General features: G+C 33.9%; 1 protein-coding gene across 2 annotated transcripts in view; it reads right to left on the minus strand.

Moving 5' to 3' along the window:
- Window positions 1–26,551, minus strand: part of LOC147074763 (uncharacterized) — a 41,603-nt gene that overhangs the window by 11,119 nt on the left and 3,933 nt on the right. The window contains exons 2-5 of one of the 2 annotated variants that reach the window (XM_085942598.1): window positions 11,119–11,223; window positions 6,290–6,417; window positions 5,333–5,643; window positions 3,868–4,035 (exon numbers count right to left, since the gene is read on the minus strand). In XM_085942598.1, the coding sequence (XP_085798724.1) occupies window positions 3,868–4,035; window positions 5,333–5,643; window positions 6,290–6,417 (607 nt within the window). In that variant the 5' untranslated portion in view covers window positions 11,119–11,223. The remainder of the gene's footprint in view (window positions 1–3,867; window positions 4,036–5,332; window positions 5,644–6,289; window positions 6,418–11,118; window positions 11,224–26,551) is intronic. The other variant, XM_085942599.1, reaches the window with a different exon arrangement.

Here is a 26,551-nt window from a genome sequence, read left to right on the forward strand (position 1 = left end):
GTTGCAATCGACAAGTTGCATGCAGTTCTCGGGATGCGAGTCGAAGACAGACACCTACGAATTGGTCATTTCTATACCGGCTCCCCGGTCACCACATCCAAATATCTAAACGTTTTAAGAGGTTACGTGCGACTGTCGATAGGTAGATGTGTAGGTCTTCATATGCAACACAGGAACAACGTTCCTAGAAGGTTTGATTTATGGCTGTGCGGCAGAAGATGCAAGTTTAGATGTGAGAGCCGGTTTATATCAAGGTTCTACTGTAATTCGAATTTTCGCACTTTAGCCCTTGATATTATTTGATGTAATTCGAATTACGTTTTATTTAATATGTCGATAATTGGAGTAAACATAACGAAACCAAGCATTTTCGTAACAGATTTTCAGTACCTATTTTCATGCATTTTGCATTATTATTATTCACCATTAACATGTAATTTCCTATATTAAGTAGTTATGGAAAAACAGCTTTATCAACCGAAAAAGTGTGATAATTGAAGAGTCGAAAATCTATAGGGTCTAAGTGCCAGAAATTCCATAACAAGGTTTTTACTTCAATACAATCTATATGCCAAGCCTAATGATAATCCGAAGGGTCTATGTTCCTAACTCTACAATTTTTGTCACACACATACATTGAAATATGGCTCTATGTGCCCCTACATAGAAACGTTACAATATTGTCCATGTTTAAACATTTTATTCTTCCTTTGTTTATTTTATCTTTAGAATTATGTAAACTTATCATATTATACTGATGTTCCTCTGTAACTTTGTAATAATAAAAATGTAAGTTTTCATATATCGTGGGTATTCTGCGAATAAGCATTAAGTCAAAAATACTAGTTTTGAGATAATCGAGTTTGAAAGTTTGGACGGTCTTAACTTGTTTTATACATATAAAAGGCAAATTCCTTTCTGCGATATTGCTTTGAGTATGACTTAGTGCAGTTTCGCACGCAGAATTTTGTGAATACAGCCTGATAATGAGAGAAGCAAATGCACTAAGTCCCTTTAGTGCATTTTCTCTGAATTGATGTATGTCTTTTTGACATATAACATAAATTATCTTCGCCAGTTTTATAGATATGACTGTGTGTGTTTTTGTAGACTATAGAGCGTACTCTTAATAAGATTACCTCATCATTAAGTCAAAACAGCAAAATTTTGACTTAGTGCTTTTTCGCAGAATACCCACGATATTATGTATGGTTTTATTCTTTTTTTTGTTGTATCTCAGTTTCACATTTTTGGCACTTAGACCCTATAGACTTACAATCCTTCAATTAGTAATGATGATTTGATTCAATTAGATTTCATATTAAACGGGTTATTCCTCTTAATTAAGTGTGCAACGAACATAAAAAAAAGTCATGCTATAAAAAATTTTAATATATTAAATTACCCAGTGGTAAAAGGTGAGAGTTGGCTGTTAAGATTCGACATAAATAGTGCACACTAAACTTTGTCAGTCATACTTATTTGTGTTCATTGCACTAAGAATACTGTTTGCAGCTAGTGCTGGATAATTTTTAAAATTCAATTAAACCCTACCTGAACCAGATCATAATAGTTAAGGCATGATATGGGTGATCCGACAAAAGCAGTGCACAGTTTTTCAGTCATACTTATTTGTTTTCATTGAATTAAGAACACATATTGCAGATGGTGTTGGTCAGCTTTTTAAAATTCATTAAGCCCTTCCGAAACCAAACCATAATCGATAAATAATATTCTTCTAACTATAAAATATCTTCAAATACGTACGGTTTAATGGAATTTTAGATATTTTATAGATAAATGAATATTTTTTGACGATTATCTACTATGGCTTGGATTAGAGGCTCTCGTGGTGCAGTGCGTAAGGCGTTGGCTTTCCACCCGGGAGTTCCGGGTTCGATCCCGGTGAGGTAAAAATATATTTACATAATCTAATATGTAAATTCCAAAAGCCTGGGAGTTTTGCCACTGTAATTGGGCTTCACGGGATGTTGAAGTGTTTAACAAAAAAAAAAAATTAGGCAGGGTTTCATTATTGAATTTTAAAAATGAACAAACTCCATGTACACATTGTTGTCTTAGTTCACATTTGACTGACAAAGTTTAGTGTGCACTATCTATGTCGGATCAACACAATGGCTACGGGAACTTTTAATTGATTTTGTAATTAACATGTTATTTGCATTTGAAAAGCGATTAGCAAAAAACACATTTGTTCGTCCCGTAACTGAAGTGCTCAATGTTTGCGAGGCGCACAAAATTGTGTTTTTCTATTTGCAAATGCAAGTAACACGTTAATTACAAAATTAATTAAAAGTGTCCGCAAGCATTGTGTTAACAGCCTACTTCCATCCTTCGCCACTGATGTTACCTATGTATTGCTTCATCTGTTTTAGAACTAAATATAACATCTATATGCAGTTGAAACATCAATATCCTTCCACAACTTACGTCAAATTTAAAAAAAAAAAAAAAAAAATGTTTCAAAACCCCGTATCAAATTTTGAAGCCACCAATTGAGTGCGAAATTCAATATACGAGGGTGGGTCAATAATTCCTTAGAAAAAAGCATTAAAACAGTTTTTATTTTTGTATTTTTTTTTTATTTCTCAACATAATCTCCTTGGAGCTCAATACACTTGGTTAGACGTTTCTCAATTTTTTTTAAACCGTCAGAAAACTAAGTTTTCGGAAGGTCCTCAAAATAAGCATTTGTCCGATCGATGACTTCTTCATTTGAAAAAAAACGTTGTCCACTTAGCCATTTTTTTAAGTTTGGGAAAAGGAAAAAGTCACTGGGGGCTAAATCTGGCGAATACGGTGGGTAGTCGACCAATTCGAACTTCAATTCTTCAATTTTAGCCATTGATCGTAAACATGTGTGAACACGGGCATTGTCCTGATGAAAGAGGATTTTTTTCCTGTTTAAATGAGGCCGTTTTTCTTCAATTTTGTTTTTTAGCTGGTCCAATAAAGATGCATAATAATCCCCTGTTATTGTTTTTCCTTTTTCCAAATAGTCAACGAAAATAATTCCACGTGCATCCCAAAATACAGTAGCCATAACCTTACCAGCTGATTTTACGGTTTTCGCCTTCTTTGGACATGGTTCGCCTTTCGCAATCCACTGCTTTGACTGTTCTTTCGTCTCGGGAGTATAGTGGTGTATCCATGTTTCATCTACAGTCACAAAGCGACGAAAAAATTCATCCGGATTGCGTTGCATGAGCGACAACAGGGCTTTAGAGGCCACCACCCTATTGCGTTTATTGTCGACTGTGAGCAAACGCGGCACCCATCTTGCAGAATTTTTTTTCATGCCCAATTTGTCATGTAAAATGGAAATGACGCTACCTTTTGAGATCCCTGTAACCTCAATTATCTCACTCAACTTTAATCTTCGGTCACTTAACACCATATCGTGGATTTTATTGATCATTCCTGGTGTAGTCACCTCTACAGGACGTCCTGAGCGTGGTTCATCCTTTGTTGATGTACGACCACGTTTAAATTCATTTAACCAGTTATAAATAGTTGCAAGTGAAGGAGCAGATATGCTGTGAACTAAATCCAACTCATTTTTTATTTCCTTTGCTGTTAACCCTTTTATATTAAAATGTTTAATAACAGCTCTCTAAACTCAATTTTCTCCATTTTTGTAAACAAGCAAATTTTTTTTTTAAATGTACGAGAAACACACAACAACCCGACCAATCTGATTGAAACTTCGCAGCATACTGAATCGGTAGTGCCGCTGCATGAAAACAAACCGCTTACAGTACTAGTCGCGCCACCTGTCGGCTTTTCTAAGGACTTATTGACCCACCCTCGTAATATAAAGCCTGTAGTGTATTTTTGTTTGCTTACGGTGCGCAACAATAAAAGGGTTTTGTGGCCCCGGCCTTAAGACTTTCCTCTTCTGTATTAATTTGAAAAGACGTCGGAGATGTATCATATTCGGCACTCCTTTGATTTTCGTAGTCGAGTCTATATGTCGATGGGTAGTGTTGGCAACATCGCCGGATGTGACCGTTTCTGATCAAAAATTATAAACACAAACAAAGTAAACGTAAAGTACGTAAAGCAGCAGTGAAAATATATTTTGCTAAATATAAAAATAAAAACAACTCCTTAGTAAGAAAATATGTAATGTAAGTCAGTGGTATTCAAACTGTGCGCAGCAGTGCTAAAAAAAGCTCCCGACTTTTGATCTGCACGGCTGTTAACTTCTTCAAATTAATGTTTTATGACAGTACAGAATTCGTTTTTTCATTGCTGCCGTAAATACGAAAGTGTATGATTCAGATGCCTGTCAAATCAATATCATAGTTCAATAAGGAAGAAACTCAAAAACTCTTGTGCCAAAATACAGTAAAACCTCGTTAGTAAGAACACTGATAATTCAAAATTTGCCGTAATTCAATTACTTATTTTATGAAGGTAATAAAAATAATCCTGACATTCTATGACCCAATTCGGTAGGCACATTTATGATTGGTAACAAAATTAATGAAAATCAAAAAAAAAAATTTTTTTTTTTTAAATTTTAATATTTCTCCCCCATACATTTCATATTTTGAATTTTTTTCCGATTTTCGGTCCCGTGGAATTCGTATTAACGAGGTTTTACTGTAACGCTTAAAAGCCTTAATTTTTTGAGGAAAATGATTTTTTTTTAAATATGCATAATGAAATTTTACAGTTCAACAACGAATCAACCCAGACATCTCCATATGTAATTGAATTAATGATTAATCTCAGATAGGGTTATTCGATTTTATGACACATTAAAAAAATTTCGACTTTTCTACCTTGACACTTTGAGTTGTATTGTAACTAGGGTATTGAAATGTTAACTACAAGTCGGAAATTACTGAATATTTGACAGATGCCTCTAGAAGAATGATACTTGACAGCGGTTTCGTTAACTTTATGAATTACGGCACCATCTAAGAAAGTTAACAAGCTTTTCAATCTACGCAAGATTATTATTATGTAGAGATTTTATGTAGTGAAAAGGGTAAATAAAAATTGAGGCGCTGTGAACTGAAACAGTTTGAAAACCTCTGATGTAGGTATTAGATTAAGTGTTACTGTTAAGGAAAAGTGTAGTGCTAAAGGGACATTGAGTTACAGAATTACAAAACATGCGATTTGCTGAAAATTGAAAGTTAAAAATGTTTTAATAAATTAATCCATAGATATCTAAAAATTGAAATTTACTAGGTATTAGAAGTTATAAAATGCAACATTCAATGCCATTATGAAGATTAAATCGAATCGACACTGCTTGCCGATTACAAAAACTATTTAATTACGGAAAACCACTCACCATGTCTACTACGGGTCTGCTTATAGGTGGGGGCGTACAAGACGATGATCACAAAGAGTGCTCCGATGGAGAAGAGGAAGAAGCGAAGTGCCGCAGCTCGAGGGTATCTCCTTGCGCCACCACCGCCGATGGCCCCGTACAGAGACACGGGGTGGTAGTGGGGGGACTCGTGGAGCCGCTCATCGGACCCTTTCACTTGGATGTAAGTTGAGGGGGAGGATGTGCTCGATGGATGGTACGGGTAAGCTCTGTGGGTCGACTGAAGGCTGCGGGACTTCGCTTCTCTGTTGCGGCGTTCACGCTTCGAGGCTCTGTAACGTAAATAAAATTTAAGAGATCGATACAGTTGTCTCATGCCCTATATAGGTAAATTTCAAAGACATTCTCAATCAAACCAAAGAAATTTAAAAAAACCTTCTTCAATAGAGATAGAGACTAAAGTTTTAATCAAATTGAGGTGCATGTCGCCTACTATCACGTGACGTCACAGTAAGCTGCCGCTACGGGAAAAACGTGTGTAATGTCGTTTTCTTGGTGTCCACCCCGTAGCACATTTTGAACCTTTAAATGAACATTGTCAGTTAGCAAAATCTGCCGAAATCACCAGAACAATACTGAGGTCACCTCACGTTGAACTGCACTGCATCGACACCTGCATGACGCAATGAACATTTTTATCATCTTCTACATGCCTACACTTTTCGACTGTCATGTCAAAATCAGGTTTTTTGTTTTTAGCTGTTGGCACTATGTATTTTCTCACTATTGTAATTGTTACAATAAGTGCTAATACTTCGATACAAAATTACCCAAGATAGATGCCGTAGCAGCCGAAAGCAGTCTAGTGTATAGAATAGATGCGCTGGTATAGAACTGTGAACTAGAGAAGTGTGTTTAAATAGACTTAAATTATATTAATGACAAACCATAGAAGTTCAATTTAATAGGATTAATTACCTGCGATTGGTATCCTTTACCCAAACGGGTTCATCTTCTGTCTGCCGATCATCAGCGAGCAGCGGAACGAAATCCTCGGAGTTGAAGGGAGGATACGGAGCTTCCTTTATCAGTTTTCTCCGATCCATCTGGCGGCCAAAACAACAATTTTTGTTATATTCTTTGACTGTTACAAAATACTAGAATAATAAAAGAATATATTATTATGATAACAACAATGAAATTTATAATACACTAGTGATAAGCTGCGACTTCTAAGTGATGAAAGTTGGCTGATTCGATTTTTTTTTAAATTTAAATCAATGAGATTATACAAAGATTGAGTCTAGGCGCGAGCTTAGCCTCTACCGAGCTTATATGAATGAATATCCAGTCAGTGCCTCCATACGCGTACGGCAGTATCACAATCAACTGAGAGCTCGAATGAGTCCACACGATCGAAGACAGTTTGATGTAGCTCACCTCACCACTCCGCCGCTACTACCTGACCACTTTACCTACTCATGAATTCTATGGATTCGGGGTAAAATTGCTCAAGTCAGTTTGGTTGCAGATGAGATAATCGCATTTGACATAAATCACAGTTTTAAAATACTCTAGCTTAGAAGTTAATTAATGTTTCTTTTTTTATTCTTTTATATTAGTTATTGTGAATTAATTTTAAGTAAGTAATTTTACTGAGAATTAACAATAGTTTTCTCAATATAAGTTATTATTCTAAGTAAAACAATTTTAACACGTCGTCGCTATAGGATGGGTTTGTTGAATATCCGTTTTTGTCGAAATCGATCTTTCAATGCAAAATGATTTTTTGGTATCTAAATGGACCATCCTTTTCTTTAAATTGCTTTGTAATAAAAACAGCATTCATATGTTGTAAAACCAACAATTTAAATACCTCCAAGTATTTAAATATAGGATAATGATATTTGTTTTTCGTCTCCTGAAGATTTGACATTTGGTCTATTCGACAAACCAATCCTACAGCGACGGCGTGACAAAATCTATGTCACACAGAAAAAGCACCATTTTTTAGACAAAATGGCATTAAAATCTCAATTTCGTCAAAACGCGATGACTTAAGCACATTTATCCCACAACCACAGAATTGTTGCAAGCGCGTTATTTGTTATTTTCAAGAAACTTTTTTTTTGTAACTTCGGAACCGTTCGAGAGATGAAACTCGACTAAATCAGTGGCAACAACGGTCTAAAGCTGTGCAAGTTCCGTCAATATAATACCCCGTTTACACGTGCATGGATTTACCGCTGACAGTAAATATTATCGTGGCCATAACAAGAAAATGCACGTGTAAATATGTACTATCGTGCAAGTTGCAAGATTACATGCACGGATTAAAACAGTTCAGAAGCTTTTGAATTTTCACGCGATAGTTGGTACTCGCATGACGTATGCGCAGTAGAACGACAGTGGCGAACCTGCCGGAAAAAATACAAACTTGACGTTTACCAATTTTCACAACCTATCAAATAGCACCATACAATGACAACAACGTGTCTCACTTACTCTTGAAGAATGAGATTGACAAGACAGTCGGCACTATTACGTGTACACAGTTATTATCGCGATATTTTAATTTACACACTATCGGTGCCAGTCTCAGAGTAATGATATAATATAGAGAGTGCCTATTTTTCGGCATAATGAAGACATGCTTCTTGCATATAACGCACAGTAGAACCTCGATTTTATTATTATCAACTTAACTATGAAACGTTATACCATCGTGTTGCTTCTTAGTACGGCTTCTAAATTTAAACACAACATAATTAACCATATTATGTTCTACTAAAATAACTAAAAATAATTACCACTAACTTTATATTTAACACAAAAACAATAAATTTCAGCAACACGTGCTCGCAGTTTTTAAATGAATGTAATCAGTCAAATCCATATTTACCGGCTACGTTTACAAAAAAATATTTAATTCAGCAGTATAAATTATATCTTACTCTTAACGCATAGAGCGGAGATATAAGCGTGCCGAATGCTTATTCACTCGCACTTATGGTTCGTTTTTGTTCAGGCATTGGTGCCAGTAAATCCATGTACATGTACAGGCACTATTACTCCGGAAGTTGTCGAGTTAAAATGCAACAAACAGGTGGACAATAATTTAAGGCACAAACAATATTGTGTACTTAGTAACATGGAAATTATAAAAACACTAGATCTAATAATGACAAATAATATTATTCAAAATCACAGGCACTTCAGTTTTATCATTGGTATAAATCAGGGGTTCACAAACTTTTTCATCAAAGAAACAATTTTGAACTCAAAAATATTGCAATGTGTAAACTTATATTTTTAACTAAATATACATTATTATTAATCTTATTAATATACTTACTAAAAAACTTTTTTTTTACCATGCGATTTATGCAATTGTTTGTTTGAAACTAAGTCATGCAATCTAGGCTCAAATTTTGTGGTGAGAATACGCAAAACAGAAGCGATATGGTTGTCTGATAATTTTGATCTTAAGTTTCATTTATTAATGCTCATTGTAGAAAATGTATTTTCACAAATATGGATACTTCCAAATAAAGAAGCCATTTGATGAGCATGTTTAACTATATTTGGATATACCTCAAGTGAAAGTCCTCATTGTTTGCCAGAGGATATTTAATTTGAAATGTAATTTTTAATATTCGATATGAAGAATAAAAAATAATACAGATTTAAGAGGGATCATAATATGCCAACAGAGAACCTAGCGGAAAAATACGACGCTTGCAATTTGAGATTTTTTTTGACAATTTACAATTTCAACTGTATTAATTTAGTAAGTAAAAAAGATTTTTTTTCCGTCAAAGATAAACTTGAATTGAAAAAGAAATGTGAATTTGTCACATATTTGGTACATAGGTTACGTTATTATTACATTATTTTTATGGTTATATTTATTATTAAAATTTAGTTTATTAAGTTTTCAATTTTTCACCGTTTAGATTTTTGACTAATGCATAGTTTTAATATTTTTTATATCTTTTTCAAACAACATCGATTTTGATAAAAAATATAAATGTGTATAACTTGAAATCCTTACTTAATTAATACAGTTGAAATTGTAAATTATCAAAAGAAAAATCTCAAATTGCAAGCTTCATATTTCTCCGCTATTTTCTCTGTTGGCATATAGGATCCCCTTAAGATAAATCTCGCAGGACACATCAAAAAGTGACGCGGGACACACTTTGTGAACTCCTGTTATAAATAGATAGCCTAATATCTCTACATTCTGCACTAGTTAGTATTACTGAGTACCAGCATATTTGTCTATAAACAAGCCTTGAAATTAATAATCTATCTTATTTACCAATAAAAAAATGGTTGTTTAGCTAATTTTGCAATTTATATTATGTAGTTCAAAAGTAGCATGTCAATTTATTAGTTTTTATTACACCATGTACATATCGGCTGTGTTTTGTAAAAAGGGACAAATTAACAAAAATGCTATTTTACAGGAGGAGGATTTATAACTTTTGACATTCATTTATTAATTACATGTGATTGATTATAAATGTCTAACGAGTTTATAATAAAGCTCAGAAAGAATAAGAACTGTCTTTATAATATATTTTAAAAGGCCTAATATGTCACATTCGCTTTTTATCCGTAACACCAAGTGGATATTCGCCCTTACGATTATCGTTTTCCATATTGTTTTAAGTACATATTGTTTTTTCATTAAAAATCTTTGATCAAAATGGTTGATTCGCCCTTTTTACAAAACACCGACGATGGTCGTATATTAAAGACCGTCCAACCTCTTTGGGTTGTATAGTACTGACATAAAATTCATGTCTAAATAAAACACGGTTCTTGACGGTTTGCAGGAAGCCAGCGGCAAACAAATTTTGAAAATAGCCGATATACTGAATTATTTGTTAGGTTAGGTTTTCATTCTTGAATTCATTAATTTTGCCAAAATCGGCTATGAAAATTACCACAGTTCCCGCCTGGCTACCTGTAAACCGACTTGTACCTAAAACACTACTGAAATCGATGACCGTATAGTATACGATCATCTCTTTCCGATAAGAAAGCTCACGGCGAACTGTGCTACGGTGAAATGTAATATGTACAATTTACATGTAACCCGTCCGATCCTAATACGATCATATGGGCCAGCACAGAGTGGAGGTTTTGTATGAACAGATTACGAGGCTATTAGCCTATTAGGTAAACACTAACTTTAAACACAAATTGAAAAACAATACGTGTATGTGCCAGACCCAGGATTCGAACCTGGGACCCACGACATTATAAGCCGACACGTAAGCCACTCGGCCATCACGGGGCCGTTGTCAATTTATTGACTTATTACATTATAACAAAGATTTTTATCAAATTTTGCCACATGTCAATATAGTTACTATCAAAGCAAATAGACTTACGCACACCTTTATAACAATTTCTTCAACAACAATAATTTCATCAATGTAATATTAGCATATTGTGAGACAACTTAGACCAGAGTTAGTGAACCTATGACACATGTGACAAAAGTGGCACATACGAAAATTTAGCGAGTTGTTCCATTTACGATATTGGAAATTTGGGACCTACAGTTGGCCGTTTTGTGTGAAGAACGATAACGCATTTATTTATAGGTTTAGGAGTTTGAAATTTTGTGTGAGCATAGAAAACATGCTTTATAACAAAATGCCATCAAAATCACATTTATTGTCAAAAGTGCAGTTAGCTGGTTTGTAGATTAAGCAGTCAATATGTAAATTATTGTATCTCAAGATACATGTGTTGTACAATCGAATAAATAATGGTTTTGGTTTAACAACCTTTTTGTGGAGACTTCTGTTGGCGGAAGAGTGAACCGCAACGCTAGATGATGTTGAGTTTCCCTCCTACGGTCTGTCTGGCTTATCGTCAAGGTGCCCAGCATTCTGAAAAATATAAATAGGTAACTATTATTTTTACACATCGACACCGGAATCATAGACAGTTGTGAAACCTTTGCTCACCTACACCTTGCCAACCTGGACATTAACATAAATAAATAGGCAACAATCAAAGTTAATGGTTTTAGACACATTTTCACTTCACCTCTCTGTTCTTTTCAAGTTTTTTTTCTTTTGTTTATGATGTGTTTTCTATTTTCTTATCTAGAAAGGGAAGAAAAATATGTACTTCCATACAATTCCTAATACACACTAGCTAAAAGTATTAAAAACAAAAATTTGTATTTTGGGTTCGAAAAAGATAATGAAAACCTCCAAGCTGTGATTATATTATGATGAACGTCGCGTACTGTCACGTTGTCACGGCGACAAATTTAATCTATAATTTCGCCATTTTGCAGAATATTTTTTACGATCACCGTCTCTGTAAATTCAATGATGGAGAATGCCAACTCTAGTGTATTAGTATTTTGAGTTATTATTCATTCTAATTTTAATTAATTTGAACAGTTTCTACGTGTGCGTACGTTAAAATTACTTGCGATATTACATAGATAATAATTTAATAGAAAATAGAGAAAGCCACTAAAAAAACAAGGAACACCCGATTTTGACATGAGTCAAAAATGTGTAGGCATGTAGAAAATGATGAAAAACGTTCATTGAGTCATGCGGGTGACGATGTAGTGCGGTACGCGTGAGGTCACCTCATTGTTATTCTGGTGATTGCGGCAGATTTTGCTAACTGACAATGTTCGTTTAAGTTTAAAAATTCAAAATGTACTACCGGACGGGAGCATCAGTCTGATAACATTTTAAACACAAAGAAAAACGACATTACACATTTTCCCCCCGTAGCGGCAGCTTACTGTGACGTCACGTGATAGTAGGCGACATGCAACTCAATTTAATCAAAATTTTAGAAACAGAAAAAATGGCCGCCATATTGCGTGAATAATAAACAACAGAATGCCAACTGAGCGATGTTAATATTTGTGGAGTTTACTAACTTAACAATGCTTCACACTTCCTAAATTTATTTCAAATGTCATAACATAAATAACTTATAAGGCTCTTTTTGTTTATTATGCAAATTCTTTAGTATCTACATACCTACAAATGTATCTGAAGAATGGGATAGGGGAGCCACTGTCGAAAACTACCCAATCAAGACTCGTAACTGGACTAAATCTGACATTCGAATAACATTTTCAAAATGGCGTCCTATGGTAGTTCGTAGTTCCATGTTTGGCCATTCTACAGATAAGTTTTTAGGTCTGTACCGAATATTACGTTTTCTAAATAAAATAAAGTTATCATTTTGTTGACAACACTAAAATAGTTTTACGTAAATATTGTTTTAAAATTAGAAGAATTGATTCAACTTTCGCAAATTTAATAAGACACAACATATTACCGATAGGAATCTGCTAATTAAAATAATTTTCGCGGAAAGTTCACTCACTCGCCTTTACCGTAAACACGGAACGAAAAAAAATTATAAATTATTTTCGAAATAATATTTTACGCAATACGAAGATGGTTAGGTATCAGCCCACACGCCGCGTTCGGACGCGAAATTAATAATGAAACAAAAACATAACTGCAACAAGCAGAGACGGAGAGACCAACTAATTTAAAATTTAAAAACGGCACGCATGGATGCATATTTTTTAATATAATATAACAGCCAAAAACCGTAAAAAAATAATGAGCAACATTCGAATTAAGAGTAAGTTTGAAAAAAGGAATAAATATTCTGTTAGTAGTATGATTAATAAAGCTGCAATTACATTATGCTCACGTCACGTACATAACTGTCGCATGCTGGTACGGCGACATTCGGCAGAATATTTTGAATGCGCACTATTTCAATAAATTCAACGATGGAGAGTGCCAACTTTAGTTAATGGTTTTTGACAAATTTTCTTTGTTTTCAAGTTTTTTTCTTTTGTTTAGTGCTGCGATTATAATATTATGATGCACGTCACGTACAGTCACGGCATTAACTGAAACATCACAAATTTAATCTATGATTTCGTCATTTCGCAGAATATTTTTAATGATCACTATCTCTATAAATTCAATGATGGAGAGTGCCAGCTCTAATGACGTATTAGTATTTTGAATTATTATTCATTATTCATGCTAATTTTAATTAATTTTAACAATTTCTACGTGTGCGTACGTAAAAATGACTTGCGATATAGCATCCATAGATAATATTATGAACAGAACCACATAGCTAAAAACGAAGAACACGCAATTTTGACATGAGTTGAAAATGTGTAGGCATGTAGAAAATGATAAAAAACGTTAATTGAGTCATGCAGGTGTCGATACAGTGCGGTACGCGTTAGGTGACCTCATTGTTGTTCTGGTGATTTTCGACAGATTTTGCTAACTGACAATGTTCGTGTAAAGGTTTAAGTAAAACGACATTACACACTTTTTTCCGTGACAGCACATAACATAATAATAATGTATTTGAACCTTAATACAGCGTTTACACATGCATGGATCCACTGCTGTGCATATTATTATCGCGACCATAACAAGAAAATGTAATCGTATCACATCTCTCTATTTATTCTATACGTATATATTTAAGAAGTCCAGTGTCAAAACGTTGTACATATTTACAAAAACACGATTTCGTAATATTAACATTTATTTTTATAAAGATACAAATTGCCCAATATTAATATAATATCACATACATAATTCTATATTCATACTTCATTCAAAAATATATAATATCACATACATAATTCTATATTCATACTTCATTCAAAAATATATAATATCACATACATAATTCTATATTCATACTTCATTCAAAAATATATAATATCACATACATAATTCTATATTCATACTTCATTCAAAAATATATAATATCACATACATAATTCTATATTCATACTTCATTCAAAAATATATAATATCACATACATAATTCTATATTCATACTTCATTCAAAAATATATAATATCACATACATAATTCTATATTCATACTTCATTCAAAAATATATAATATCACATACATAATTCTATATTCATACTTCATTCAAAAATATATAATATCACATACATAATTCTATATTCATACTTCATTCAAAAATATATAATATCACATACATAATTCTATATTCATACTTCATTCAAAAATATATAATATCACATACATAATTCTATATTCATACTTCATTCAAAAATATATAATATCACATACATAATTCTATATTCATACTTCATTCAAAAATATATAATATCACATACATAATTCTATATTCATACTTCATTCAAAAATATATAATATCACATACATAATTCTATATTCATACTTCATTCAAAAATATATAATATCACATACATAATTCTATATTCATACTTCATTCAAAAATATATAATATCACATACATAATTCTATATTCATACTTCATTAAAAAATATATGAAAATTAACGATATTAGTGAATTAAAATAACGAGGTAAATAGCCTTTAAACTTAAAGCATGTATATTGTTACGATACAATCTTGCAAGTGTCTTAAAAAAACATGTGAAAAGTGACGTTTTTTTCGATCATGTCCGATCCTAATAAGATCACACGGGCCTCCACATGGTGGAGGTTTGTATTAACAGATTTTGTTTTTACGAGAAATTGATGTCAGCCACTTGCTCAACCTATTAGGTCCATACTCTGACTCATACACAAATTGAAAAACAATGTGTACTTGCCAGACTCAGAATTCGAACCTGGGACCCACGACGCAATAGGCCGACGCTTAATCCGCGCGGCCATCTTGGGTGTCCAGTATAAAAAAAAATCTTTTCCTGGCCAAAATATCAGTAGATCTACTGAAATTCCAGTAGACATGGCAACACTGGGCGCCGGCGTCGCGCTGTGGGGGGATTGGCTGCGCGACTCGCGTACCGCACCCTTCCCCGCCGTCACATCACATAAATACGCTACTACGGTCAATCATGACAATTTATTATTGACAATCATTCATACGCGGAACAGCCGGGACAAAATGCCAAACCAGCCGGAACGCCTGAAAAAGGAATAATCTGTTAGTACAGACCTACAAACTTATCTGTAGAATGGCCAAAAATGGAACTATGAGGGTAGTCCCAGAAGTACCCGACCTAATAAAGAAAACACAAAAATTTTGGGAAAAAATATTTGTATTTCTCTACGTAGTTTCCTTTTAGGTCGATACACTTTTTCCAGCGATGTTCAATAGCTTTGATACCCTGTTTATAGTGAGAATCGTCGAGCTCCTCAAAATAGCCATCAACCGCAGACTCCACCTCTTCATTGTTGGCAAATCTTTTACCACCGAGCCATTTTTTCAAGTTTGGAAACAGAAAATAATCCGAGGGGGCTAAATCTGGCGAATAGGGTTAGGACGAATAGGAAGCAATTCGAGCTTTAACTCATTGATTTTGGCCATCGCGATAACGGATGTGTGAACTGATGAATTGTCCTGATGAAACGAAACTTTCTTTTTCGCCAAATGCGGTTGTTTTTTCTTCATTTCATCACTCAAACGCTGCAATAAGTTTGCATAATACACGCCGTTGATTGATTTTCCTTTCTGAAGATAATCAATGAAAATTACCCCACGCGCATCCCAAAAAACTGACCCCGTGACCTTGCCTGCAGATGGAACTGTCTTCGCCTTCTTTGGAGCCGATTCTCCCCTTTCAATCGATTGTTTTGACTGTTCTTTCATCTCAGGTGTGAAGTGATGGTCCCATGATTCATCCATGGTTATGAATAGACGCAAAAACTCTGCTTTATTACTGTGAAACTTTGCCAAACACTCGATTGAAATACCCTCACGATGCTGTTTTTGTTCCATTGTGAGTAATCGCGGCACCCACCTTGCGCACAGCTTTCTCATGTCCAAATTTTCAAACAATATAAATGATGTACAGCACTTTTTGAAATGCCTATCGTGTCTACTAGCTCGCGCAATTTCAGTCGACGTTCATCCAATACCATTTTGTGGATTTTCGTCACCATTTCTGGCATGGTCACCTCATTTGGTCGACCACTGCGATGTTCGTCTTGGCAGCTCGTACAGCCTCGTTTAAACTCAGCCACCCACTATGTTACTATTGTAAACAAGGGAGCAGACACCCCCAGAGTATAATCTAGCGCCGCTTTGATATTGGTTGGACTGAAGCCTTTCAAATGAAAGTACTGTATCACATAAATATGACCAATTTTTTCCATGTTTACAAATTCACTGAGAGCGTTCACTGTTGATGGCTGACAAATAATTACTGAACAACGTAGCATCGTCAAACTTCAAACGTAGGCTTTATAAGGTTGGTACTTTCTATCGTGGTCATTATTTTCAAACAACAACTGCTATATATACGTCAGGTTGGGTACTTCTGGGACTACCGGTACAAACTACCCTAGGACGCCATTTTGAAAATTTCATACGAATGTCAGATTTTGTCCAGTTACGAGTCTCGATTGGGTAGATTTCGACAGTGGCTCCCCCATCCCATTATAAGATAAGTTTGTAGGTCTGTACTAAGACCCCCTTAGCACATTAGAAAAAAAATACGACACCAGGCGGGACATGAACATGTAACCGTTTTTGTTATAGTAAATTAGAAAATCTCTATCCTTTTATTCAAAATCTTTGGTATTTTATGTAGATGATTTTTTTAAACATGATATTAGATAGAAGTAATCCGTTGCTCAAGAATAAAAATGTTGACGATTTTGTTATATTGGTTCTTGCAATATTACTCACTCTGTCACTGGAATTTAAGCAAAATATGGAAAAGTGATACCATATCAAAATTACCTACCTATCAAGTCAAGGGTCAACAATAAAAAAATACAACAAACAAATAATTATGAATAGTGTGAAGTATGAAAAACACTTGATAAGCATAATATTATAATAAATCGTCAAAGCCTAATAATAGATCATTAGTACTTATAAAAAAATAAAAATACTATGCTCAAGAGGTGTAAATCGTCAATTCTAGGAACAATGGTAACATATTGGAAGACATTAGTATTTAAAAGTCATTAGTTAAACAACCAATACTCAATATACTCCTACATAGTACCTACTTTCATATTTTTTTTTAATATACATATAAACTTAGTAATATATAAATATGTTTATATACACGTATACATACCTAAATCCACATCCATACATTCTCATATATATACACATAAATGTTGCATAACAATAACATTGACCATTTGATAGTCTCGCATGCAAACCCTGTTGATTTTCATTTTGAAAATTGATTTTATACATTGCGGTGTTGGAGATGCGTCTTAAGAATTCGATGGATGAAAAAAGGACACATTTATATCAATTTAACGGCTAAAATATGTCTGTAAGCAGTGGCGAAGGGTGGAGGTAGGCTGTTAAGATCCGACATTAAAAGTGCACACTGAACTTTGTCAGTCAACCGTATTTGTCTTCATTGCACCAAGACTACAATGTGTAGATAGTATTTGTAGGTTTTTAAAATTCAATTAAACCCTGCCTAATCCAAGCCATAGTTAATTATGGTCAAAAAATAATCGTCTATCTATAAAATATCTAAAATTATGCTTTCATGTAGGCCGAGGTTAATGAATTTTAAAAAACTAACCAATACCATCTGTAATATGTATTCTTAATTCAACGAAAACAAATAAATATGATTGAAAAAGGTAACACTATTTTTGTCGGATCGCCCAAAGCATAAACAAAAACTATTAAGTATGGGCAATGTTTAATTGAATTTTAAAAACTAACCAGCATCATCTGCAATTGTATTCTTGGTTGAATGAAAACAAATAAGTATGACTGACACAAGTTTAGTGTGCACTATTTATGTCGAATCTAAACAGCCTACCTCTACCACTCGCTACTGCTGTAAAGAGTTCTACAGTTCCCCGCATAGCCAAACAGTAAAACAATAATTTTAGAAAGACTGATCGACAACGTGGAAGAGGGATACAATATGGATCTTTTAGTATCTTCTACTATTTGGATATTGTAATGAAGAGATCGCTGAAGAGAAATAACTAAGTTACTTAAAAAGAGTCACGATCAGGTAACTCAGAAATAATGGGAATTGAAATACCTAACGGGTAAGGAGAAGCAGGCAACCGATCTCAAGTGCGGAAGAATACAGGATAAACATAAATACGTGTTAAGAATATGTTATTTGTCGAATACTGACAACTGCTCTCGGTTTATGCATTGACGCCACTGGCGAAGGGTGGTGGAAGGCTGTTAAAATCTGCCATAAATAGTGCACACAAAACTTTGTTAGTCATTCGTATTAGTTTTCATTGAAATAAGACTACAGATGGTGTTGGTTAGTTTTTAAAATTCAATTAAATCGTGCGAAAACCAAGCCAAAATATATAATAGTCAAAAAATACTCATCTATCTATAAAATATCTAAAATTATGCAATTAAATGATACATAACTTTGGATATTTATAGATAGAATTATATTTTTTTATCTCTTATAGGTTGGTATAGGCAGGGATAAATGAATTTTAAAACAATAACCAACGATATGCGTAATATGTATTCATAATCCAACGAAAACAAATAAGTTTGAATGAAAGTTTGAAAATTTTGTCATATCACCCAAAGTATACCAAAACAATTATTATGGTTTGGTTTAGGCAGGGTTTAATTGAATTTTAAAAACTAACCAGCACCTGTAAATTGTACCATTAGTTCAATAAATCAAATACATATGACTAAAAAAGTTTAATGTGCACTATTTATGGCGGATCTTAACAACCTACCTCCACCCTTCGCTACTGATTGACGCTCATTTAATATTGGTGTATTATACCAATGACATTAATATGGACGAAGCATCTAGAAAATAAAATGACACTCATTTTGTGTCGGGTCTGCCGGATGGCGAAATTCATATTTTAATATCGGTATCCTACGCTCAAATGAACATTCTGCTTGCAAGCGGTCTGGCGACACCGCTGGGTCTGCCCATACAAAATTTCTGACTGTCAGGTTTCGACTCCACCGTTATTATTGTGTTACAAAATGCCAATGTGCCTAGTTAAAAATTGTAAAAAATCTACTAAACACTCCAAGAAAGATGGGATATCACTTTTCATGTGTTAGTATTATTTATTATTTATAAAATGCCATTTTAAGATATTGATGAATGTTTATTCAATGCAATTGAATGACTGGAACCATTGGACAGTCGGTCGCCTGTGATTCGCTGGGCTCACTTGCGTCTAATCTCCGAGAAGTCGTAAGTAACCGAGAATCTGTTTCTAATGCAATGAGTCATGACACTAATACGCCATTAGAATAAAGGTTATATTACTTTAAATTCTCGAAGCTTGTATCGCATAATGGAAACGGATACGTCATATGGTCACATGACATCTACCAATACATCTGTGAATGACTTTCATGCACAATTTCTCGTGCGCGCCGGGTATGAAGTGAGTTGTCCATTTAATATGTCATTGTATTATACACACTAATGCACGTCCGTAATGCGTGATTCATTTTCGTAGGACACTCGCACATTCAAAAGCCTGCGTCAAAATGTATTGTATTGCATACAGGAATTCTATTTATTAATCTGTTCTGTGGAAACGATGCTCAATAGTGAAAGACACAAATACACAAAATAAAAAATGACAAAAAGATTTAAATTATTTAGCGAAACATGTTAAAGAATAATTTTATTACCCATGTTAATTGATATTATTATGTAAATTTATTAACAATAAGTATACGAAATGTTTTGTTCAATCTCTAAATTGTTTTAAACGAAACAAGAAACAATTGCACAACAATTACAAGATTTTGCAAACAAGGTTCTAAATATACCGCACGATTCGATCACTTATTGTACTTTGTAACAAATGGACTATTGACTACAAAATTTATTTGATTTCATAACAGCCAATAAACAATACCTACACAATTCATGAGGTTACTATTTGCAAACACGGCTTGTTCCAAAAAACATATTTCCGGCAAAACGCAATAAACTGTTTTACATAATAATAAAAGACCAATTGGTGTAATCTTTTAGTTCATTTAAAGTGTAGTACCTATATTTAAAATAGTATACGAAGGCCGCAAAGCAGGTTTAAAGATAAATGTCTCAAAGACAAAAGTAATGATAAACTGCTTTGGTGAACCAAAAGCAATCCTCATCAATGGCACTCAAATCAAGTGAGTCAACAACTACGTCTATCTTAGACAACGAATGTCAATTGACGGTGGTATGTATGACGAGATTGCTCGCAGAACCAAACTAGTGTATTTGGGCGCCTGAATAGTATCTTCAACCAATAGTGTGTTCAACCAAAGTGATACCAACACTCATGTATTCGTGTGAAACATGGACTCTTAATGTAAGAGAATATAAAAAAATACGAGTAGTGCAACGTGGCATGGAAAGGTGCATGTTGGACATAACGCGTAAAGATCACAAAAGAAACCAATGGATAAGGAAGCAGACAAGAGTATGCGATGTGATAGAGGTCGCTAAGCAGATGAAATGGTAATGAGCCGGACATGTTGCTCGGCAAGAGGATTACCGCTGGACAAATGCTGTCATAGTGGTACCCAAGGGGCACTAAACGCCCACAAGGACACCTTAAAACCTGCTGGATAGACGAGCTCATAAAGTTCGGTGAGCAGCAAAGAACTAGGGACTGAAAAGAGTGAAGGAGGCCTTCATCCAGCAGTGGATTGACCACGGCTGACGATTTAAAATAAAAAACAAAGGGAAAATTAATCATTTTAACATTAATAAACTATTTCCATTCAATCTTTGTATCAAGCCTGGTTTTAAAGTGAATGTTGGATTGAGCCGTTTCTGCAAACTAACAATTGAAGGGCATTTGGAAAGAAAGACATCCACAAAAATAGCAAAATGAGTTCAATGATGCCATCTTGTGGAGAATTTTGTAAGCTATTATATGGCATACTTAGAAAAAAATAATAAAAAACATTATTTCAACACTGACATCCGAAAGAAAAATAAATATTGAAATTCAAAAGATCGTTGTCACACGTGTGTTTTCTTCCAAAACTATATAAGTGTGATTGTAATTAATATTGAACTGACATGTAAGACATCTTTTAAATTATTAATTTTTATCTCAAAACTTAATTAACGTGACGGTGATCTTTCTTACCGTTTACCCTTAAATTTGGATTAATCCGCCTATGCCAGATGTCGGCAGAAGCGCCGCATGTGGCTCTTTGCATAGACGTTTGCCGCTCTTCAGACATAAGCTCCATCTAAACCTCATCCATTCACCTCATCTAAAGTTGTGGAGCAACAAATTCACAGATCTGACCAGCCGTTTGGAAAAACTCGAAAGAGAGAAAACCAATTTGATTTGATGGACAGCTATAAAACAACTTCCTAAAATAGAAACAATAATATTTGATACATGGACTAGTTTGCCTGAAACATATGACGCGTTAAAAAAACTAGCTTTTGGTATTCTCAGAATTTTTGGCTCTACATAATATATATGCAAACAAACATTCTCATCTATGAACCAAATAAAGAAATAAACAATAAACTTAGAAGCAGAATAACAGATGAAAATTTCCAATCATGTAAGAACGGCATGCACAATCTAAGATTTCGATCCTAAGGATAAGTCGCCGAAAAGGACTAAGGACTAGACTATACTGAGTATAGAGTTAAGGAATCCTTAACCATAGACAACTTTTGTTATGAACACACCTCTTTCCGTATTACCATTTTACCACTGACAGCTAGCTGCTGTCAAAATAAATTCGCGTGCTATAAAACAGTCCATACACTCATATTCATTTAACAATTTATCTCAATATGGATATTGATAGTGTTAATTCGTTTGGCATGTACTTGCAAAATATTATTTTACTTGTATACGCCAGCCTGCAGAAATACAAGATGCCAGATGATAAAATGACACTTGACGCTAGTGTTACCATGTTAAAAAAATATCTTGCGGTGCCTGTGGAATCACGTATAATGACTTATAACGGAAACATAAGAGTATTATAATTAAATATTAATATGTATTTATAGTTATTGCATTTATAAAATGCAGTTGTCATATTTTTGTCATCGTTTAACAATTATAAAATAATTTACCTAAACTATAGGAAAGAGAATTTTTAAATAATATGGTATTATTTTCAATAGAAATGATCTAAGGACAATGTTTCTGCATAGTGTTTTCTGCTAAGGAAATTTTAGTTATGACAAATGTTTCTGCATTCCGCTCTAGGTATCCAATTAAAAATAACTAACTATTTGCGATGCGTGGACGCCGTTCTAATTATTTTTTTTAATAATAAATCTTAAACTTTTCCCCCTAAAATCTTCATATCCATATACATATTATGTATATTACATATTTACGGCTCTCTGGTACCTTTGTTGTTATCCTGTTTCCTTGACAATTTGGCTCTTCTCACTTGGCAAACTGCTGACCCCTGGCCTATGCAATCAAATGACATAATACTAAAATGTTAGTTACATGACCCAAAAGCTGTTGGCTAACATGAAACGAGCCATCTTTGAAACTAAATGATTATGGAAAAAACCGTATTTGAAAGTTTCGCATTATTTTGATTTGATACTTTGTATGTAATAAAGCCAGATTTCAGGCTACTATCTAAAAATTCCTTTAAAGTGTATCTTTCTTTACAAAATGTCATTGAAAGTCAATTTTTCAACAATATTAGAACGAGAAGTGTTGCAAATAGAACCCTAACATGCAATAAAACTGAGTAAGAATATGTTAAAAAAAAAAAAAAATACCTTATTGTAAAAGATAAAATTACTTAAATGATTAGAATTTTATAGTTTATAATGGTAACATTATTATTTTCTATCAGTGTTTCAAAGGTTAAAATTCTCTGTGTATAAAATCCTCTGTGTATGAAGCTCATCACACCAGATATAGAAAATAATGATGATCATTTAAAAACAACACCAGCGCATCTATTCTATACACAAGACTGCTTTCGGTCCGCTACGGCAGCTAAATAGAGTAGGAAAGTATCGCAATATTAACACTTATTGTAACAATTACATTAAGTTAGCCGTCTAAACAGTCAAAACCATAGACTATAGATACATCTAGACGCCACCCGTTGCATTGCTAAATGAAGCCGCGTGCCTTGCGTTTGGTTTGTGGGCGAGCGAACGCATCCGTCTACAAATTTTCGAGACCATAGACCATTTCGCTAGTGCTCGCCCAAGAATTAAAATTAGACGCTCAGAATTAAAATATAATTTTCTATTTTTTTACGTCATATAGTATTTTTAAGCGGTCAAAATGCAACCATTAGAAAAAGATATCCATAATTTAAGTTATTTTAAAGAAACACTAGGTCACTGATATTAAAATATATAATAATATACAAATAAATTATCACAAACATGTATCAACTTACCTATGAAACGTAATACCATCTTCTTGCTTATCAGTACGACTACCACATTTTAAGACAACACACAGAACCATCTTTTCTACTTAATTAGCTAAAAATATTTACCACTGACTTTATGTTTAACACAAAAAATAGCAATTTTAGCAACACGAGCTCGCAGGTTATCGACACTATGTGAAGCGTTTCGCTACGATTTGCCATCATCATCGTTTTTGATCATGCATCGTTTTTGTACAGGCCTTAGTCAAAACTAACTATCTTACTCTAAAATTTATCACAGCCAACAGAGGTGCTGTTAAAACATAGCACTTATTGTAACAATTACAACTAACTTATTGTAATCGTTACAATAAGTGCTAATACTTGGAAATTTTTCTACCCTAGATAGCGGCCGAAAGCAGTCTTGTGTATAGAATAGATGCGCAGGAATAACGAAGAGTTTAATGTGTCAAGCGGCTGATAATTGGCATGCTCCCTCTCCATTCTTACGATTCAGCACCCTTCAACTCCGATATCCTAATTCTCCCATTCCCAATTCCAAGAAGAGAATTTTTTTACCGGAAATTTTAGGAATAGAAAGACAGGAAACAGTAAATTTCATCGTCAAATAGCCAACGACAATTTATATGATCCTATCGTTTTCATCCTGTATATATATCCTGTGGTAAATATGCCAACCAACCAAACCTAACCTAACCTACCCCAACCTAATATAATCTTAGTTTGTGATAAAGATGCACTAAAATGTATGAAAAATTCATATTTTAAATTAACAATTATTGGATCGAAAAGCATCTGCGCCGACAGAAAAAGGTATTTAATATAATTATCTACATGGAATAAACTGTTTTCGTTGCGGGCATCTGCGGCACAATTACCAATCTTGTAAACTATGATAAAGCTGTAATACCAATAATTTATGGTTTAGTATTTCATAATCATTCCAACAGATGTCACTGTGTGTTTAATTTTTTAGATTATACAAATCAATCGACGGTGACTAGTAATTTGAGTTTAAAGTCAGACGAGGTAACTCGCGAAATTTGTATGTGCGGCCTGTCGACCACGGCCTCAGAGCAAGATGACTCGCTGAATGTATAGAACCAGGTAATTCATACTATTACTCTGAAGACGATGAACTCACGTGTGAAGGTTGGCTTCGTTCCTGGTACTTTGGTGATGAGAGAGAGGCAACCAAGGATTCGTGTTAAACATTGTATTGGCAAGAAGTATAGTAAGAACAAACATTGATTTGACTCGAATCAATGTTTGTTCTTCACAAGTCACAAGTCACTTATGGGCGGATTAACTTTTGGTATATTCACACTGCACTGTTCATTTGATGGTTAATTAATTTAAGGGTGGTTATAATGAATTATTATTAATACGACAACGATAAGGGATGCACTGATTTTTATTACAACATTTTTATTAGCTCGTATTCTTATTTGTCCGGTGGTTGTTTGTCCGGTACAAATCTTGCAATCGATTTTTAACTAACTTCCCGACTAGCTAGACATTTGAAACTTTTAGAATATATCAGAACACAATGCCAATGCATTTTTTAAATACTTTTAGTCATCTTTAAGCAGAATTGAGTTCATTTTCAGTTAATTCTGTTTTGTATGGAAAGTTATTTCGGAAGAAATCCGTAATCCAATCCACTATTATTGGTTGCTAAGGGTCTGGGGTCCTAGCAGCTAGATTATTAATATATACATGCGTTACTATGGAAATCAATATGAATGTCAAATTGACATTTCAGTATTATTTCTATCAAGTACAAATTTTTTTGATTGTTTAAGCTAGTCAAGTCAAGTTTATATGATTCAACAGAAAATTTAAAAACGTTGTATATAAAAAGTTCTTTTTATCTTGTAATTATTATGATATTGAAACAAACGTGGTTTTGCATTGTGATATATGAGGCGTCAACACGCCGCATATCGGACTGGCCGTTAAGGGCCGTTTTTCATTTATCCCGGTTCAGTGGTCATTGTTGTACTGAGTGTTACACCCCCGTATGGTCCCCATTTGGGGATGTCTCTGTGAATCTGGAGAGGCCCAAATCGATATCAAACCAACAAATAGTGAGTGGATTGATTACGAAAATAAATATTAATAAACCGGCAACGTTGTAAATGTTTGCCGGCGAAATTTCATATTGGGAAGTCCGCATTGTGTTTTCGCAAACGGCCGTGTTTGTTTTGTTTAGGCGCGGCAGAACGTGGCCGGCGACCAGACAGAAAACACTGTTCGCTCGCGCTATGCAGATTTCGCCATCCGTAAAATAAATTAAATAAAATGTAGTAATCTAGTATACATTATCATCAAATAAACTCGTCGTTTCCATCATAATTCTGGTGTGTTAATTGTCCACCTTCAAGTCCTAAAATCCACACTAAAAATAAAAGTGACAGCATGGTATTCACATTCAAAATGGAGGGAAGTGATATGAGTCTACTCTCTTTTCGGAATCCTCATTTCTTTGGACTAGATAAGGGAAGTAATTGAAGACATGAGAATGAAAACTATACAAAGACCAAATAGTGAATTTTACAGGAGAGCCTATAAACTGATTTAAAAAATATGTAAGGATTCTATCATTCAAAAAGTGAATGTAACATGATAGTTAAAGTGGTTTTGGACATTTTATAATAAAAATAATTAAATATTTGCAGATACATATTTTTTTATCAATTAAATTGTGTTTGGTCTTTATCCTGTTTTCAATATCAATTTTATTTTTAAATACTAAGTAAATGAATATTAATTCCGTTTTTTGGCTTATTTATTTTCATAAATGTTTTTTTATCACTTATAAGTAAAAATGTTACAAAATA

Source organism: Rhyacophila brunnea, unplaced genomic scaffold (assembly GCF_057557595.1).
Source record: "Rhyacophila brunnea isolate RB1 unplaced genomic scaffold, BYU_Rbru_1.0 scaffold_15, whole genome shotgun sequence".
In the NCBI taxonomy this organism is placed as follows: Eukaryota; Metazoa; Arthropoda; class Insecta; order Trichoptera; family Rhyacophilidae; genus Rhyacophila; species Rhyacophila brunnea.